The sequence below is a fragment of the Malania oleifera genome, chromosome 3, assembly GCF_029873635.1.
Source record: "Malania oleifera isolate guangnan ecotype guangnan chromosome 3, ASM2987363v1, whole genome shotgun sequence".
In the NCBI taxonomy this organism is placed as follows: domain Eukaryota; kingdom Viridiplantae; phylum Streptophyta; class Magnoliopsida; order Santalales; family Ximeniaceae; genus Malania; species Malania oleifera.
Genome location: NC_080419.1, coordinates 12,393,258 through 12,412,278, shown reverse-complemented (window position 1 = coordinate 12,412,278; position 19,021 = coordinate 12,393,258). Strand labels below are relative to the sequence as shown.

General features: G+C 36.6%; 2 protein-coding genes across 3 annotated transcripts; both read left to right on the top strand.

Annotated features, from left to right (window-relative positions):
- Positions 1-9,096: 9,096 nt before the first annotated feature.
- Positions 9,097-14,002, top strand: LOC131152011 (probable linoleate 9S-lipoxygenase 5). 2 transcript variants are annotated; one of them, XM_058103566.1, is made up of 9 exons: positions 9,097-9,819; positions 10,284-10,573; positions 10,991-11,231; positions 11,409-11,747; positions 11,873-11,958; positions 12,042-12,149; positions 12,295-12,599; positions 12,682-12,945; positions 13,027-14,002. In XM_058103566.1, exons 1-9 carry the CDS (start codon positions 9,576-9,578, stop codon positions 13,793-13,795), a joined length of 2,646 nt encoding a protein of 881 aa, XP_057959549.1. In that variant the 5' UTR covers positions 9,097-9,575; the 3' UTR covers positions 13,796-14,002. The 2 variants fall into 2 exon arrangements, with proteins under 2 accessions (XP_057959549.1, XP_057959550.1); XM_058103567.1 differs by lacking the exon at positions 12,042-12,149.
- Positions 14,003-17,018: 3,016 nt separating this feature from the next.
- Positions 17,019-17,989, top strand: LOC131152349 (photosystem I reaction center subunit II, chloroplastic-like). The gene has a single exon (XM_058104188.1). The coding sequence runs from the start codon at positions 17,150-17,152 to the stop codon at positions 17,780-17,782; it is 633 nt and encodes a 210-aa protein (XP_057960171.1). The 5' UTR covers positions 17,019-17,149; the 3' UTR covers positions 17,783-17,989.
- Positions 17,990-19,021: the final 1,032 nt, after the last annotated feature.

Sequence of the window (19,021 nt, the reverse complement as noted above, 5' to 3'; positions counted from 1 at the left end):
AAGAACCTAAACCGTGATATATGGATTTATTGTGTAAAAGAAGGATAAAATGGTAAATTGAGCAGGGTTCGTCGACGAGGCTAGGGTTCGTCGACGAAGGTTGAAGGCTCCTCGTCGACGAAATTTAGAGACTCATCGACGAGGGAATGCCGAGAGGTTTAGAGGAATTGAAATATCCAGCTCGTCGATGAGGCCACCAACTCGTCGACGAAGTTAATGGCGGACTTGTCGACGAGGATGCCAATTCATCGACGAATCCACAGGAGTCAAGGGCTATTAATATCAGTTCCATTGCTTCTAAGCTAAGAAATCTTAAATATCCTCTCTCTCTCTCTCTAGAATTCGAAGTTCTTTCTCTCTCTCTCTCCTCGATTTCTTCACCGTTCATCGCCTGATTTGTAAATCGGACGTTACTGCAAGACCTTAAAATCTTGAAATTGACAATATGTGATTTTGAAGATTAACAAATTAATATGTAGTGATAAAATAAATTTTGAATCTCCTCCAAGTGTTTGCACTACATTTGGGAATATGGAGTTCAAGTTGTAAATTTAGATTTATGAGAAGTTTGACATAATTCAATCCAATTATGTAACTCATTTTGTTTAAACCTATACAAGTTCAAAAAAAAACTTCAAATCTTAGGTTCAGCATTATATTAATATTAATTTGAAGTCATTAAAGTGGCATAAGACTTGATTACATTCGCATATCCCTTTCAATTTTCACTTGAGTAAATCTAAATTCTAACTAGACATTCTATAATACCAAGTCTCAATAAATATTTACTTTTTACTTGTGTAAATGTAAGTATTAATCAACTTGACATTTTATTAACTACGAGGTTGCAAATCATTTCGAAAGTAACAAATCAGGCCCCTCTCTCGCACCCACTACATATTAATTTGTAAATCGGACGTTACATATCTTCCCCTTGATAAATTGTCATACTCTTGTGCCTGTAATAAATTAATAAAAGTTACAAGAAAATATTTGAATTTATAAATGACTTTTTAACAATTTATACATTTATTTATCTCGAAGTAGAGAAACAACTTAGCGCTAACACATGGTGCTGGTTTTTTTTTCCCAACAAGTTTATTTATTTATTTTCCTCTCCTATCTCTCTTGTTTCACTTCCTCACTATAGAACAAAAAGTGTTGACCTTATAGGTCACATCCGATTTTGATAATGACAAATACTTGTTGTATTTGACGGCTATCTAAGGATATGTGCAACTATATAATTGGAAAATCAAAATGATAATACATGAAGTAAAGCTTGAAGACCATATTTGTGTTGTACTTTAAATTCATTTTATGTAATGCTGGTCTCTAATAGTAAGTATGAGAAAAATGGTTTGTAATAATCAAATGCATTACATGCATGATATGATAGGTAAGCTCAAAAAGACCTCGAATGACCCTAGGATCCACATGCATGCATAAACATATATGCTTATATGAATAGGGTGAATGTATAAGAGAATTGAAACCGAAATGCATTAAAAATGCATGTTCGGTCGACCGAATCGGAATGTATAAAAACATTTGATCGACCAAACTGGTCAGAGGTCAACATTTTGACCATAGCTCGATCGACCGTACCGTGCCAAGTTTATACAACTTGGTTGACTGAACTCCCACTAGGTCAACGTTTGACTCCTTGGTCGATCGATCAGATTTATATGAGCAATGCTCTGGTCGACCGAACCACCACGTGAGAGAACAATTGTTCGGTTGACTAAACTACCTAGTTCAAAATCACCTAATTGACCGAACCACGCGGAATTGGAAAAATCGACCTTGAGACCCTTAGTCCGATCGACCGAACTCTCAATTCATTTTTTTCCACGGTCGACCGAACTTTGTCACTTGGTCAACCGAACCTTAAGTACGGTCAATCGGTGCTCTCGAGTTGGAAAATTTTTTTTATCGCAGTTAAATTTTTTTAAACAAGATTAATTGTGTTAAAATATTTTAAAACAATCTTAATAATATCCTATGTGTCCTAGACGGTTATAATTATGTGGTAGTCTATATATACCCCCTCATTTGAAAATATTAGCACCTAATTAGTGATTGTTAACTTTACCGTAATCCCAAAAGGGGAGGGGTGAATTGGTATTTTCAAAATTGATGCCCTAGGTCAATGCCCTAACAGTAGTATTACACAATTTTAAGGTCAATTTAGTGCACATAAATTAACTCAATTTAAATGTACACCGAAAATTAAATTGCACAATTAAATTAACCAAACATGCACAAGAAAGCTGTAAATAAAGATGACACTCAGAAATGTTATCGAGGTTCAGCGAACTGACTACTTCTCTGCCTTGGTTAACAAGTACAAGGATTACCACTATAAGGCTCACTTAACGGGTGGAGTGACACCTAAACAATCAGATTAATTAGCACAGGGCTGACCTTAGCCTTTACAGACAATCCTTACCAAACTGGATTACCGCCCCCTCAAGCCACGCATGCAATATAATAGTATTTTCACAATATAACAAGGTACATTGATTATGCTTTTTAGTAAAGCAGATGTGTACTAAATGTAATCAAATTCAAGCACATCAATAGTATAAAATATGTAAGTTTAGTGATGCGAATATTTGTGCAAACAACACGCAATAAGATATTATCACGAGAATGTTCAAGAGTGTTCTAAACAAGTTATATCTTTGAAACAAGTTATATTAAATCTCAATAACAAATCAAGGTTTCAAAGATGCAAACCAAATACTCAAACTAATTCAAAGGATTTTCTTCAATTAAATATACACAAGAGTAGTTTGAAAATATTTTAGCTTGTAGGAAATATTTTTGCACAACAAAAACAAAGCTCTATGACACTTGCAATAATAATGCAAATATTCTAAAACTTGTTAATTTATCCCAATACAAGATTTATAATAAATATATAGGATAAACTTAACCAAAACTTCCCAAGAATAACTCAAACAATCAAACAAGAATAGTGAGAGTATAAGCAATATCTAGTAATCAAGAGCACACTTAATAAGCTCTCACAATATAAGGATGTATCAAGGGAATGAATTTTGAGAGTATTTGTGCAATATGAGCTTTTGGAAGTAGAGAAGATTTTTCACTTAATGATGTTGCTAATCACTTTTAATCCACACAAATGAACTCATATTTATAGATCAAGGTAAAAATATAACCGTTTAGGACCTATAGGGTATTATTAACTATCTGCATTTTTTGTTTAGTAAACAATTTGTAAAATATTTACACATATCTTCCCCTTAATAAATTGTGATACTCTTGTGCCTACAATACATTAATGAAAGTTACAAGAAAATATTTGAATTTACAAATGACTTTTTAACAATTTATACCTTTATTTATCCCGAAGCAGAGAAGCAACTTAGCACTGACACATGGTGTTGGTTTTTTTTCCCAACAAATTTATTTATTTATTTATTTCTCCTATCTCTCTTGTTTCACTCGCTCGCTACAGAGCAAAGAGCGTCACACATGCCCTACATTTCATATAGTGACACATGACACTACTTTTTCCTATCTATTTATTTATTCTTTTTATCCTTTTAACTCACTATCTAAAGCAAAGGAGGGGACCATTAATTTTTTTTTAACCTTATTTCTTTCTTTTGTTAGAAAAAAATTAAAATTTCAACATGAATGAATTACACTAAAATATTTTTTTATTAACAAAAAATGGTCAAAGCAACTTTTTATCACTTTCTTTCTCAATACTTTTACATTATAAAATTAATTTAAATTATTACTTCTCTATCTTTGGTTTATATTTACATCTATTAATATTATAAAAATTAATTTTAATTTATGTTATTAAAAATATTGAACTATATATATCGTGTTACATTTTTATTTATATGCATTATACACATTAAAATTAGAATAAATGATTAAAATTACGTTTAAAATATTCTATACAATACATACAATACAATACAAATTTTCTTACAATACAATTTTTCTTCAATATAATATTATACAATACAACAATTTTTCTCACCCACTTTCTACAAAAAATTTTCAATAAAAAATATTATAATTATATATAAATATATGTTTATGTGTATAAATGCATAAACACATGTTTTTGTCTTTCCATATTTTATAAAATAAATTATTTAAATTTTACTTTTTAAATCGTCATTCAATATCAGTATGATCTATATTTGTATTTTATTTGTCTACGTTAATTTTACATTTGAATTGATCCACTATAAATAAATTTATATCATATGTACATGTTTGCAACATTTTAAAATTTTATATACTTTATGTAATTTTTATAAATATTATATTATTCATATGAATTTATTAATATTTGACAATTTCATCGAACAAATGGTGTAAAATAGTGCATTAAATTTCAATAATATTGTTGAACTAATGATTGAAGTACATATATATAGCATTTGGTTTTTACTATTGTAAAATCAATTTGTTTGAAATATGAAAATTTTTACCATTTATTGGATATATTTCGATAAAAGTTTAATTATATAATATATTAAGTAGATATATATTTGTTATAATATATTAAATTATTATTAAATTACAATTCTACGTATTAAAGTAATATTTTGGAATTTAAAATATATAAATTTGCACATTAAAATTTAATCCATTAATTTTGTATGTTTATATAATTATATAGATAATTCATTGTAAAATATGAATTACATTAAAAAAACTATTATAATTTTTATGATTTAATAAATATATTTATATATAAAATTTGATCATATAATTTATTAAATATAGTTTATAAATTATTAAAAAAAATATTAATAATAATTTATGATTTTGTAATTTTGCCAAAATTAAACAAGGTGATCAAAGTTGTGAGTTTGTCATAATATAAATAGTATTAAAATTCATAAAAGAATGTCATAAATCATTATTGCTAGCTTATAAAGATTCACTTAAAATAAAATTTTTTTAAAAAAATAAAAAAATACTTTGCACGATAAAAAAATTATTTTTAACATACCAAACAACACTCATTGTTTATAAATACTTAGATAGTGTTTGACAATTTAAGTTTTAAATTTTATATTTAAATTTGTATAAATTTAAATGAAACTCAATATAATTTTATAATATATTAAAATTATTTTAAATGGCAAGTGTCATAAGCACTTTTTAGAAAAAAAAAAAAACATGTGGACGTCACATGGGGATTTTTTGGAAATGGTTGAATCATCTTGGAGAGAACACATTGTGCCGGATTCAGGATTGTGTAAATTGGCAGGTAAATTAAAAAGACTAAAACAAAGGTTTAGTGTGTGGAATAAATCGATTTTCGGTCATGTTGGTAGTTTTATTCTAGTGTTGGAGGAAAGGGTGGAAAAATATGAGAATTTACTGCAAATAGAATACTCGGAATCAGTTGAAGAAGAGTTCCTTGTTTCTAAGGCTGAATTGGAGGTTTGGTGGTATAGAAGGGAAGAGGCTCGATTGGCGCAACAAGAAAAGGTGAAATGGTTGATAGACGGGGATCAAAATTCAAAGTTTTTCCATGCTGTGATGACGCAAAAGAGGCAAAATTCTTGTGTAAATTCAATAACGCTTCCTGCTGGTTCGGTGTTAGAAAATATGCAGATGGTACATGATAAGGCTGTGAAGTATTTTGAGCAATTCTTAGGGCAAAATAATTCGGAGCAAAGGTCAAACCTGGAAGATATCATCCAGTCGGTAGTTTCTGAGGAGTCTATGGGTCAGCTAAGGGAAGAACCGACCGAAGAGGAGGTTTATGAAACTGTTTCGTTTATTTCTGTGAATAGTAGCCCGAGACCGGATGGGTTTGGGTATTCTTTTTATATTACCTGTTGGAAGATTATTAAAAATGATGTGATGGATGGGGTAAAAGAATTCTTCAGATGTGATATGTTGCCTTAGTATTTTTGTTCCTCTTACATAGTGCTTATTCCTAAGGTAAAGCATCCTCAGTCTTTTGATAAATTTCAGCCGATAAGCCTTTATAATGTAATCTATAAAATTTTCTCCAAAATCCTTGTTGGTAAGCTTTCATTGGTGATGAGTGATTTAATTTCTTTAGAACAAGGTGCTTTTATGAAAGGGAGAAGTATTTTTGAAAATATAACGCTTACTCAAGAGATGACAAAATTATCACATAGGCGGGTGAGAGGAGGTAATATAATGCTAAAGATTGATATGAGCAAAGCGTATGATCGAGTGGAGTGGCAGGTGGTAGATCAGATTTTTAAGGCTCTTGGTTTTCCAAATAGGTTTTGCAAGTTGATTCAGAATTGTATTTCCACTCCATGGTTTTCTGTCATGATGCACGACACTTATAGAGAATTCTTCAAGTCAAAAAGGGGTTTGAGGCAAGGGGATCCGTTGTCGCTGTATATTTTCATCATTATGGAAGAAATTCTTTCTAAATTAATTCAAAAAAAGTTGTCTGGGAGCGGATTTTACCATTTGCACACCCGTGTGGTGCACCTATTAGATCGCATTTAATGTACGCGGATGATGTTGTTATTTTTGTTAATGCTGGAAAAAAAATCTGTTAGTCAGTTAATGGTGGTGATTAAGAAGTATGAAAATTGGACTGACCAAAGGGTGAATAAAGATAAATCAGCTATTTTTTTCTCAAACAAGTTGGGTATTCAGAAAAAAGGAGAAATTCTTCAAGAGACTGGTTTTATTGAGGGTAAATTTCCTTTTACGTATTTTGGTGTGCCAATAGTGGATGGTAAATTGAAAGGCTGTCATTTTGACCCTCTAATCCAAAAAATCAGTAAGAGAGTTAAGGGCTGGAAAAGTAGACTGTTGTCTCAAGAAGGTCGTCTTGTTTTGTTGAGACATGTGCTTTCAAGTATGTCATTGCATCTGTTAGCTGTTCTAAATGTACCAAAACTGGTGATTAAAAAGATTCAAGGTATGTTTGCTTCTTTTTTCTGGGGATTTAAGATGGAAAAGAAAAAATGAAATGGAGGGCTTGGAAGAAATTGTGTGTTCCTGTGGAGGAGGGGGGCATTGGAGTAAGGGACATTTCGGAAGTGCAACAGTCTTTATTCATGAAGTTTGGTTGACATTTATTAACTTAGAATTTTTTATGGGCTAGATTTTTTAAAGCTAAATATGTGAAAGAAGAACATATTGCTCTTTGCAGATCGCATGGATCGGATTCTTCCTTTTGGAGGAAAGTTCTACAGGGTATACCTGATCTGTTAAGTAAATCTAAGTGGAAGGTTAGAGAAGGAGATGTAAAATCGTGATATGATAATTTTCTAGATTCAAGACCTTTGTTTGCAAATTGTCCAAATGATGCACAATCTCATATCAAATTAAAAGATTTGGTTATCAACAATGCGTGGGATGTGGAAAATTTGTAGAGGATTCTAGGGTTTAGTAAAGCAGATGAAGTGATGGAAAAGGTGGGAAATCTTAGAAATTCTTCGGACATTCTGTTATGGCTCCCGGAAAAGGATGGCTGCTTTAATACAAAATCTGCATGGGATGTTATCAGAGTTAGAGCTCCAAAATTTGATTGGGTTAAGTGGGTTTGGAACAAATGGTTACCGAAGAAAATTTCTATTTGTATGTAGAAGGCTGCTTTTGAGTGCCTAAGTGTTGATGAAAAAGTGAGAAGGGTGGGGATTTCTCTGGTTTCGTCATGTAATTGTTGTGAGATGAGGTAATCAGAAGATTTGGAGCATGTGTTAAATAAGGGAGACCTTGCTTCTGAGGTTTGGAGGAAAGTTTCGGTGGAGGTAGGTGTTCCTTTCCTTAGGCAATAAAGTTGGAAAGAAAGAGTCCAAATGTGGTTTAATATGACTTCTAGGTTCTCTCAACTGGGTTCATTGATGGGTTTGATTCCTTGTTTAGTAGTTTGGAGGCTATGGAGAAGGAGATGTGTGGCTCGAATGGGAGGAAAATTAGAGAGTAGTACTAATGTGTGACTCTCCATTAAGTATTGGGTGGGGGTTTTGAGTAGGAATATGACAGAAATGGTTCAGTTAAAGGATGCTGATTTTCGAGTTTTGCAGAATCTGGAAGTGCAAATTGTGAATAAAAGAATTAAAACTATGCAAAGTGTAAGATGGCTAAAACCGAGGCAAGGGAGGTTAAAACTAAATTTGGATGGGAGCAGCCTGGGGAACCTAGGGCCGGCGGGTGGTGGTGGCATCATTAGAGACCATACAAGTTCATTTGTATTTGGTTTTTCAAAATATTGTGGTTCTTGTTCAAATAATGAAGCTGAATTAAGAGTTGTGTTGGAGGGAATAAAGATTTGCAAACAGTTGGGTCATACCTGTATCGATATTGAATGTGATTCGAATATAGTAGTTAATTGATTTAGAGTTAGGAAGTACTCATTGTGGTATTTGTGGGATTTTTGGGAGCAGCTTATTGGTTTATTGGAGGGAGTGGATTTTTCGATAAATCATTCGTATAGAAAAGGAAACAAAGTAGCAGATGCCTTGGCTCGACAAGGTGCTATGGGAAGGAATAGTTTGTTTACAAATAGTAGTCAACTCCCTAGAGTTAGCAATGATTTATATAAATTGGAGAAGATGGGTATGACTTATATGAGGTATGTTTAGCTAATTTTCTTTTGGTTTTTGCTTATGCTTTTTGCTGTTTATCTTTTGTTTTATTTTGTTGTGTGAGATTTGTTTTGTAGGTCTTGATTTGTTTCGTTTTGTTTGAACTTGTAACCCGGTTTTGGTTGGATGTTGGTGTTGTTCTTTTGAAGATTTTTAACGTTTGTCTTTTATTATCTCTCATTGATTGTTTTGTAACTACGGTATTTCTCCACCAAAAGTGAGGGGTTATTAATAAATAAATGGAGGTACCGCCCTTCTTTAAAAAAAAAAAAAAAAAAAAGGTCATAAGCACTTTTTAGAAGGTGCTTATTGAAATTAAAATTTTATATATGAAATTTTAATATTTTAAAAAATAGACCGAAAAAATTATGAAGCATTTGTATCTAAATAAAAATAATTATAACTCAATCCTAAAATGTCCAATATATTGTTATATTATCTTCTTCTTCTTCTTCTTATTATTATTTAAATAAAAATATTTATATGAGAGAATTTTAATTTTAACTTTGAAGTACACCAAAGGGGCAAAAGTTGGCCATTACAGAGGAAGATTTGTCCAGTTAAAAATGGTACACGTGTGAGGGCATGGTGGAATCTGGTCCTTTGATTTTCCTTCAACGGGGAGAAAGAATGAAATTCCTCTTAGGACCCCACCAACATTTCATATATATAAATTATTCCCCATGAAAACACAGGTCGTCGCGAGTCCAAAAAATCCTAACGCCACGTCTCGCCTCGCCTCGTCTACCAATCCCACTTAGCCTTCTCCCCAGCACCCGCAGGTCAGCAGCGAAGCCCCACTGCTCTGCCACCTTCCCCGTTGATTCCAACCTTCCTCTCAATTTCATCATTTCGTTTTCGTTCCTTTAGCTTCTTCTCACATGTCGCTTCCTTCAACCTCAGAAACAGGGTCTTCGCTTCCCCGGTTTTTTCCCTTCTTCTTCTCCATCTTCTGTGAAGGAGTGTTGAGTCGAAATGGGGTTCTGTCCTTGTTCCTCTGAGTCGTTTCAGAAGCTCATGGAGTCGTTCTACGGAAGGTACAGGAAGAAGTTGAAGAACTCGGCGGATGCGAGCAGGAAGATCAAAGGGACTGTTGTTTTGATGAAGAAGAATGTGTTGGACTTCAACGATTTGGGAGCTTCTTTTCTCGATCGGGTTCAGGAGTTCTTGGGAAAGGGCGTCTCCCTGCAGTTCATTAGCGCCAACCGTGCCGACCCAGGTCAGCCTCCCTCCCTCTCTCTCTCTCTCTCTCTCTCTCTCTCTCTCTCTCTCTCTCTGTGCCTCTGTGTCTCTCTATCTCTAGGATGCTTGTGGGAGAGGGAGAGAGAGAGAGGGTTGTGTATTGTAATGGTGGATCTTAGATAACGACAAAAAGAGTATTTCTTTGGCAACAAGCATCTAATTGAGCTCTTCAGTCTTCCCGCTGAACTTTATCCATTGTCTATCATGCAATCACAGAAAGCAAAACAGAAAAGGGAAGTAACCAACCACCTACGAATTTGAATTAATTAACTCGAACTGAAATGGGAAATGGGATGAATTAAGAACTGCATCAATCAAATTAACCCAACTGCCTTTTCTTAAAAATAAAAATAAAAATAAAAATAAAAAAATGGGATGGTGGGAGTGCTAGAAGAATTACTGATAAAAAATTTGGGAATTTCATTTTCTGTGCTTGTTCAGATAATTTGTTGCGGGGGAGGCTGGGAAAGGCGGCGTTCTTGGAGAAGTGGATTACCACGATCACTTCGCTGACAGCGGGGGACACCGCATTCACCATTAACTTTGATTGGGGTGAGCACATGGGTGAACCCGGCGCCTTCATTATCAGAAATCATCATCGCAGCCAGTTCTTCCTCAAGACGGTCACCTTAGAAGATGTTCCCGGGCACGGCCAGATCCATTTCGTTTGCAATTCTTGGGTTTATCCTGCTCATCGTTACAAGTACAATCGCGTGTTCTTCTCAAATAAGGTGAATTAAGGGCATGAAATGGCTTTTCAATCTATTTCAATGTGGTCCAAAGCCCGACGGAGGCTCAAATATGGCAGCCACAGCTTCAAAAATTGGCGTTTTTCAATCATGACTGGCCCATATTAACAGTGTTCCTATTTTTGAAAGCTTTTCACTTATTACTTCATTCAGATGACTATTTATTTGCTGGTTGGTTTTCAAGTTTTGTAGACATTTACTTTTTGATAGAGTGAGTGTTTTTTTTTCTTGTTTTAAAACTAAGTTGCAACAAGACAGGAGCATGTGATGTTTGGGGAAACAGATAATTTTAAGATAAGGGAATTGGTTTTGAAAAATATTTTTTTATAGTTTGGTCAAGATGATGTTGGGAACGTTTTAAGACAATGTGTTATAGGCAGTTCATTAATTTTGTCACAGACCTACCTGCCCTGTAACACGCCGGAGCTGTTGCGCCAATACAGAGAAGAAGAACTGGCGAATCTCCGGGGAAATGGTTCAGGCACGCTTAAGGAGTGGGACAGAGTTTATGACTATGCTTACTACAATGATTTGGGAAGTCCAGACAAGGGTCCTGAATATGCACGCCCAGTGCTTGGAGGATCCAAGGAGTACCCATATCCTCGAAGAGGAAGAACAGGCCGACCTCCAACCAAAACTGGTATTGAGACCAAATTTTTTGATTGCTAAATGTTGCCTAGTTAAAACTGAATATTTTACCGTTTGAAACTTTGGGATGGGATGAAATAACTTCTATTCATGTATGTTGGCTATGGTCAGCTGGATATATGTATATATTTTTTAAAATTATTTTCTTCTTCTATAATCATTTAAACAGATCCAAACTCTGAGAGCAGATTGCCGCTTCTGAGTTTGGACATATATGTTCCAAGGGATGAGCGGTTTGGTCACCTTAAGATGTCAGATTTCCTTGCCTATGCATTGAAATCCTTGGTTCAAGTACTGCTTCCCGAGCTCAAATCCTTGTGTGACAAGACTATAAATGAATTTGACACACTTGAAGATGTGCTCAGCCTATACGAAGGGGGTATTAATCTCCCAAATGGACCGACATTTGGTAAATTTCGCGAACGCATTCCATGGGAGATGCTCAAGGAACTTGTTCGTACTGATGGTGAGAAATTCCTCAAATTCCCAGTTCCTGATGTAATCAAAGGTATACGCACACAATATTTTCTTATCTAACTAGCTTTCCATGGATTTGGACTTTTGTTTCCTTCATGTAATTTTATTTCTCCCTTTTAATGAATAAGGAGGTTTTTTTCTATGGACCTATTGCAGAGGATAAATCTGCATGGAGAACAGATGAAGAGTTTGCACGAGAAATGCTCGCTGGAGTGAACCCTGTTGTCATCTGTCGACTCCAGGTAAACCTGAACTACTAATAGATTGTTAATTATTGGAGGTTTTTGATATTTTGCTTTAATAGTTTTCTAGCTTGCCACTGCAGGAGTTTCCCCCAGCTAGCAAGCTAGACTCTAAAGTATATGGAAATCAGGGAAGTCATATAACTGAACAGCACATTGAGAAAAACATGGATGGGCTCAAAGTAGACCAAGTACAATTCCTGCTTTGGCTGTATCTAAACAATTTTTGCATTGAAAAATCAGTCATCCCATCTATAATTTTTTATACCTCTGTCCACATTAACGATTGAACTTTTTTTTTCTTTTCTTTTCCTTTTGGTTCTTGGTTGTGGATAGGCGATTGCAAACAGTAGGTTGTTCATATTAGACCATCATGACACACTGATGCCGTACCTGAGACGGATTAACTCAACTTCCACCAAGACTTACGCCTCCAGAACTCTGCTATTTCTGAAAGATGATGGAACCTTGAAGCCGTTGGCAATTGAATTGAGCTTGCTGCATCCACAAGGGGAGCAGCATGGGGCAGTTAGCCAGGTTTTCACTCCAGCAGAACAGGGCGTTGGGGGTTCGGTCTGGCAGCTGGCCAAAGCTTATGCTTCTGTGAATGATTCCGGCTACCATCAACTCATTAGCCACTGGTATGCTTCTGTACAAAACAAAACTATAAATCCCAAGCATTTTTGTATCTGGTCTAGTATGTGCTTCCAATTCTTGTCACAGGTTATACACGCATGCCGTGATAGAGCCATTTGTAATTGCAACAAATAGACAGCTAAGCATTCTTCACCCAATATATAAGCTTTTGCATCCCCACTTCCGCGACACAATGAATATTAATGCCTTGGCCCGACAGATCCTCATCAATGCTGGTGGGGTTGTTGAAAAGACCGTCTTCCCAGCTAAATTTGCTATGGAAATGTCTGCAGTGGTTTACAAGAGCTGGAATTTCATGGAGCAGGCACTCCCCACTGATCTGATCAAGCGGTAAGTTAGCTTTGATCAAAATAGTAGTGTCCATTTTCGCTCATTGAAATACATTCTGATTTTTGGCTTTTGCCTTTTCAGAGGAGTAGCAGTTCCAGACCCAAACTACCCCCATGGCCTGAGAGTTGTGATAGAGGACTACCCTTTTGCTGTTGATGGGCTTGAAATTTGGTCAGCAATTGAAACTTGGGTCAATGAATATTGCTCTTTCTACTACCCCACTGATGACTTTGTCCAAGGTGACTGTGAACTTCAGTCATGGTGGATGGAGCTCCGCAATGAGGGCCATGGTGACAAGAAAGATGAGCCATGGTGGCCAGAGATGCAGACACGAGATGAGCTAACCCGAACCTGTTCCATCATCATATGGGTGGCTTCTGCCCTCCATGCAGCAGTCAATTTTGGGCAGTACCCTTATGCTGGCTACCTCCCAAACCGTCCAACTATAAGCCGCCGCTTCATGCCTGAGCCGGGAACTCATGAGTATGCTGAGCTCGAGTCAAATCCTGATTTGGCCTTCCTGAAAACAATTACTAGCCAGCTTCAAACCCTCCTTGGTGTGTCCCTAATAGAGATTTTGTCCAGGCATTCCACGGATGAGGTTTATCTTGGGCAGAGAGACACTCCCAAGTGGACTTCAGATGCTGAACCGCTTGAGGCTTTTGAGAGATTTGGGAAGAAACTTGTGGAAATAGAAAACAGAATTATGGATATGAACAATGACAAGAGATGGAAGAATCGAAATGGACCCGTTAAGATACCATACACCTTGCTCTATCCCAGCACCTCAGATTACTCTAGAGCTGGAGGGCTTACAGGCAGGGGAATTCCAAACAGTGTCTCAATCTGAAGTTATGTAAATGGATTAACAACTAGTTTTGTTAAGAAATTAAATTTTTTTGTGTTGTACAAAATATAACACGAGAGTAGACAACTCGCACCTCAAAACAGTGTCGTAATGTATGCAAAAATTGTGCAGATTCTCATACAAGTCATTGATTTTTCAAATCTTCCTTGAAAATAAAGGCATGAATATATGCACGTTAGCTATTTCAAACTGGATGATCATATTTGCCTCCTTTCAATTTGATAAAATTGATTCCATTGTTACAGCATCAAAGTTTTGACCTCATATGCAAATTCTATCAAGAATGTAATGAACAACTGAAAAAGCTCGAGGGAAATTTGTACCCCTTATACTGCATATAGGATGATAACCCAGCTGGCCAAGCTCTACTAGAAGATCACATCAAATACCCTCAGTATCAGTATACGTCCCCCCATTTTTTTTATAGGAACGATCCAGAGATATATAAGAAGAGATAAGAATGAGAAATAACATTAGAAGACTTAATTATCCATTTGCAGGAAAGCGCAGGCGGAGTTGGATAGGTCGCAGGGGAACCTCAGTAAATTTGCATTGAAGGAAGCTTGCACGTTTAAATTGGACCATCACTCGAAAATCAAAAGATAGTTTTTTCCTGATTAAACTGCCAGCGCAATATTGTTGTATGTTGGACATGACAACCAAGAATTGAGGGAATGTGCTGTTTGGCCGAAGAATCAATCGGCTGAGACGCAAATCTTCAGATTTGAATTAGACTGTGGTGGCCAGTTATAACTCACAAGGATTAGTTTTCAGAAGAATGAGTCTCACTATTTCTTCCTCTCCACATGCATCAAACACCAACAGTCAATAGTTTGTTTTCCTTCCAGCTTTTCGTTAGGAACAATCATTTGTCCATGATGAAGCACTACAAAGGGCAAAACATCTTTGTCACACTTTTTCACATTTTAAAAGTGTTAGGACCGGAGGAGGCCATGGGTGGACTTGATACACATGAGTGAACACCAACTTGACCCAAAAGCTCAAGCCAATTGGGTCTTGGGTCCATCCATGTATATAAGCACCCAACCGTCTCCCTTCTAGGACAATTCTCCAACAGTTGCTTAAGTGGTGATTTCCTGCTCCCCCTTGAATTAGACTGTGGTGGCCAGTTATAACTCACAAGGATTAGTTTTCAGAAGAATGAGTCTCACTATTTCTTCCTCTCCGCATGCATCAAACACCAACGGTCAATATTTTGTTTTCGTTAGGAACAATCATTTGTCCATGATGAAGCTCTACAAGGGCAAAACATTTTTGTCACACTTTTTCACATTTTAAAAGTGTTAGGACTGGAGGAGCCCATGGGTGGGCTTGATACACATGAGTGAACACTAACTTAACCCAAAAGCTCAAGCCATTTGGGTCTTGGGTCCATTCATGTATATAAGCACCCAACCGTCTCCCTTTTGGGACAATTCTCCAACAGTTGCTCAAGTGGTGAGTTCTTGCTCCCCCTTGAACGGAAATTGTCTCCCTTCTGGGATAATTCTCTAACAGTTGTTCAAGTAGGCCTTACCATTGGCGTCTTACATGTCTTAAATTGCATTCCACGTGCCTCCAAATCAATCTTACCTCCCACGTCTTGACCCTATTCGGATCCATCCATAGCCTAGATGATTCTTATTAGCCTCAGCCACACACTTGGTCCTCCAATTGTTAGCACGTCAGGAGAATTAGATTCCCGTATCGACTTTTACGATATCACTCACCCTGAGTTACGAACCTTGGGCTCTGATACTACTTATTACTATCGGAGGAGTCCATGGCTGGGCTTGATACACATGAGTGAATACCAACTTGACCCAAAAGTTCAAGCCAATTGGGTCTTGGGTCCATCTATGTATATAAGCACCTATTATCCACTTTAATTTTCCAATATGAAACAAACTCACAAATGAAATTCTCAACAAAAAGGAGATGATCCATGCTCCTCATGTATCCCGCAAAGGGCACATTGCATATTGTGTCAATTTTATGATGTTTAGCTAACTGGTTTTTGTTGCTAGTATATTTTTACTGATTTCCAATTTATTTTTTTTTTAAAAAAAACTTTGATCTTTGGAATGCAGTCTATTCTCCAAATCAGATTCAAAAACCTTCCAACTTAGAACTCTGGTCTCAGCTCTTTCATCTGGGAGTGTGTTATACATCTTTATTCTCAATATTATTTTCTTCTTCCTGCAGCAAAAGAATCTGTAAGCAGGTTTTGCAGATTAAAAAAAAAATTCAGATTTAGTGATGAATTTCCCAACTGATTTGTCTTCTAACGGAGAAACAGGGGTGGGGATTCTGAGAATTTCCAATTCCATACTTGCATATATTCCTTTCCTCCCCATGAGGCATTTCGCATCCCCTATAAATATATATATATATATATACATGAATGTTGGAAATAGGTGGCTTTTCAGAGGTTCTTCCATAGACTTGCAGCAGTAGCAGGTGTAGTGTGAATTCTCCGTACCTGTTTCATAAGTAGGGCTTCATTAAAACCAGCAAAATCTATAATTCCTAGGCCACCTTGAGATGTTACCAAAACCTCTAATCGCTTAGGCCGCCTTGGAATTTGAAAACTTGGATGTTGGGGGTAGGAAAACGGATTATCAAATCGGGTTTGAATTGGGTTATAAACAGGCGTGACTGAAATAGTTTGGGCTCAAGGTGACTCCTCTAGAAATAGATTAACCTTTCTACACTCATTCGATTCAGATGAATCAAGTTATAAACAGGTGAGATTAAAATAGGTTGGGTTCGAGTTGACTCGTCTAGAAATAGATTACTCTTCCTAAACTAAAATTTGATTTAAATGAATTAAAATATAAATAGGTGTGACTAAAATAGGTTGGGTTTGAGTTGCCTAGTCTAGAAGTGAATTACCCTTTTCTCCCTTCTTAAATTCAAATTACCGATACACAACGAATCACCTAATGAGTCTTGACCCCACTCTACTTGATGGTTGTTATAAATCCTACTGAAAAAAACCCTAGTATTAAGTTATTAACAACTAAATAATTTTAACTTCGAGTTCTAGCTAGTCCCAATATTAGACTTTAGTTTGCAGTTATGTACACTGTAAGTCTGTAAATGAACAATTTGTCAAGCACAACAAAATCACTGTTGACCAAAATAGATATGGAGAGAAAAGCCAACTGAGGTGTGGGTAAGACTACGTATCAAAATCACACATTGTAATTGGTCCAAACCTTATCCCCTTATCCTCACCCCCACCCATCCATCCAACCTTCACAAAGCTCATACAACACTCTCATCTACATTCCATTCCACAAACCACGAACCATCTCCCATCTCCAACTCCCCATGGCCATGGCAACCCAAGCTTCCCTCTTCACTCCACCCCTCTCCAACCCAAAACCCGGCGACCGCGTCGCCCTGGCGGTACCCTGGAAATCCTCGTCTTCGCCCTTCGCCATACCGAAGCCGCACAAGTTCTCCCACATAAGGGCGGCTGCGGCTGCAGAAGGCAAAGCAGCCGCAGCGCCCGCCAAGGAGGCTCCGGAGGGATTCACTCCACCGGAGCTAGACCCGAACACGCCGTCCCCAATATTTGGAGGCAGCACGGGCGGGCTCCTCAGGAAGGCCCAAGTGGAGGAATTCTATGTGATCACATGGGACTCCCCCAAGGAACAAGTGTTCGAGATGCCAACGGCGGGTGCGGCGATAATGCGGCAGGGCCCGAACCTGCTGAAGCTGGCTAGGAAGGAGCACTGCCTGGCGCTGGGGACAAGGCTGAGGTCGAAGTACAAGATAAAGTACCAGTTTTATAGGGTATTCCCTAATGGGGAGGTGCAGTACTTGCACCCCAAGGACGGGGTGTACCCGGAGAAGGTGAACCCTGGTCGCCAGGGGGTGGGTCTGAATTTCCGATCCATCGGCAAGAACGTGAGCCCCTCCGTCGTCAAGTTCACCGGCAAGCAAGTCTATGACTTGTGAGCAGATGATAAGGTGAACGGTGCTGTGTTCTGGTGACCATGTATTTTGTGGTTATGTGATTTAAATTCGGTGGGTTTTTTTTTTCGGAATTTGTAATGTTAAATTTCCTTAAGTTTTTAAGAGAGTTACATTGGATATGTAAAAGATATGAACATGAAATGTAATTGGTTGTGTTTGTCATCAATTTAGACAGATGTTTTTGCTAAATTAATATTTTTGAGGGAGAATTATTTTTTTGGTACAGCTATGCTCTTGGTGGTCATGAGAAAATATTTTGAAAACGAGAAAATTAATTTTTGAGTTTTCAAAATTTTTTATTCATTTAAAAAATATTTATATTTTGAATAAGTCTTTGGACTCTCAAAGATACTCTCAAAGATAATCAAATAAAGTTCAAGAGTTCTCTAAACTATTTCTCAAGGGTGGGCAATTAGAGTAAAGAGAGAGATCGAGAGAGAATGAAAATAAAAACATTTGACAGTTCATTATAAATAGCTTCTCCAACGTTATGAGGGCTTAGGAGGGACATATATGAGTATGAATTAATCGTTTTCTACTCGTTGTAGTTTTTTTAAGTTTTCACATTGGTCGAATGCTTACTAGCGATTAGAGACAAGAAGAAGATAGTTGCTGGCAAAACTTGCTAGATCGGTCAACCACCTTCAACGCTTAGTTGACCACCTCTAGCCTTTGCCCAAGTTGGTTGACCACCCCCTGGGCCTGGTCGAATGCTCCCTAGCATATGGCTAGGTCCGATTCACTTTTTGTTTTCCTTTTTTTGGTTTTGGTCAATATGTTCTATGTCGTATATATTCTTATGATTTTAAAAATTAAAGTACAATACATGTAACGACCCAAATATTACACCATTTTTTTTTTATAAAATATAATTTACTCTCATACCCTTGTAACACCTGCTATAACAACTCAAGGCCCAAACGGCACCTAGGTATCCTGTACATAAACCGACATACCTATACAGCAGAAAATATAAAGTCATACATCCATATTCACAATACCAGAATTCAGTGTTTCCAAACCATATATACATATTTACACATCACTCTAGTTTCATCAACTCAAAAAATATACTCCCCAGAAGACACTTACCCTTTAAGATAGGGTAGTACAAAAGATCTCTCTATTTGCAAGCTTGATTTGCTTGTCTAATTGGATCACCTGAAAAATGTTAAACCACTGGGATGAGACAACGTTCAGTAAGAAGAAATATGCTATTAC

Bases quoted from the DNA above. Each gene is read 5' to 3' on its own strand.
- LOC131152349 (XM_058104188.1), top strand. From the start codon at position 17,150: ATGGCCATGGCAACCCAAGCTTCCCTCTTCACTCCACCCCTCTCCAAC.
- LOC131152011 (XM_058103566.1), top strand. From the start codon at position 9,576: ATGGGGTTCTGTCCTTGTTCCTCTGAGTCGTTTCAGAAGCTCATGGAG. The intron at 11,959-12,041 runs GTAAACCTGAAC...TTGCCACTGCAG, and splicing joins TTGTCATCTGTCGACTCCAG to GAGTTTCCCCCAGCTAGCAA. The intron at 12,600-12,681 runs GTATGCTTCTGT...TTCTTGTCACAG, and splicing joins CATCAACTCATTAGCCACTG to GTTATACACGCATGCCGTGA.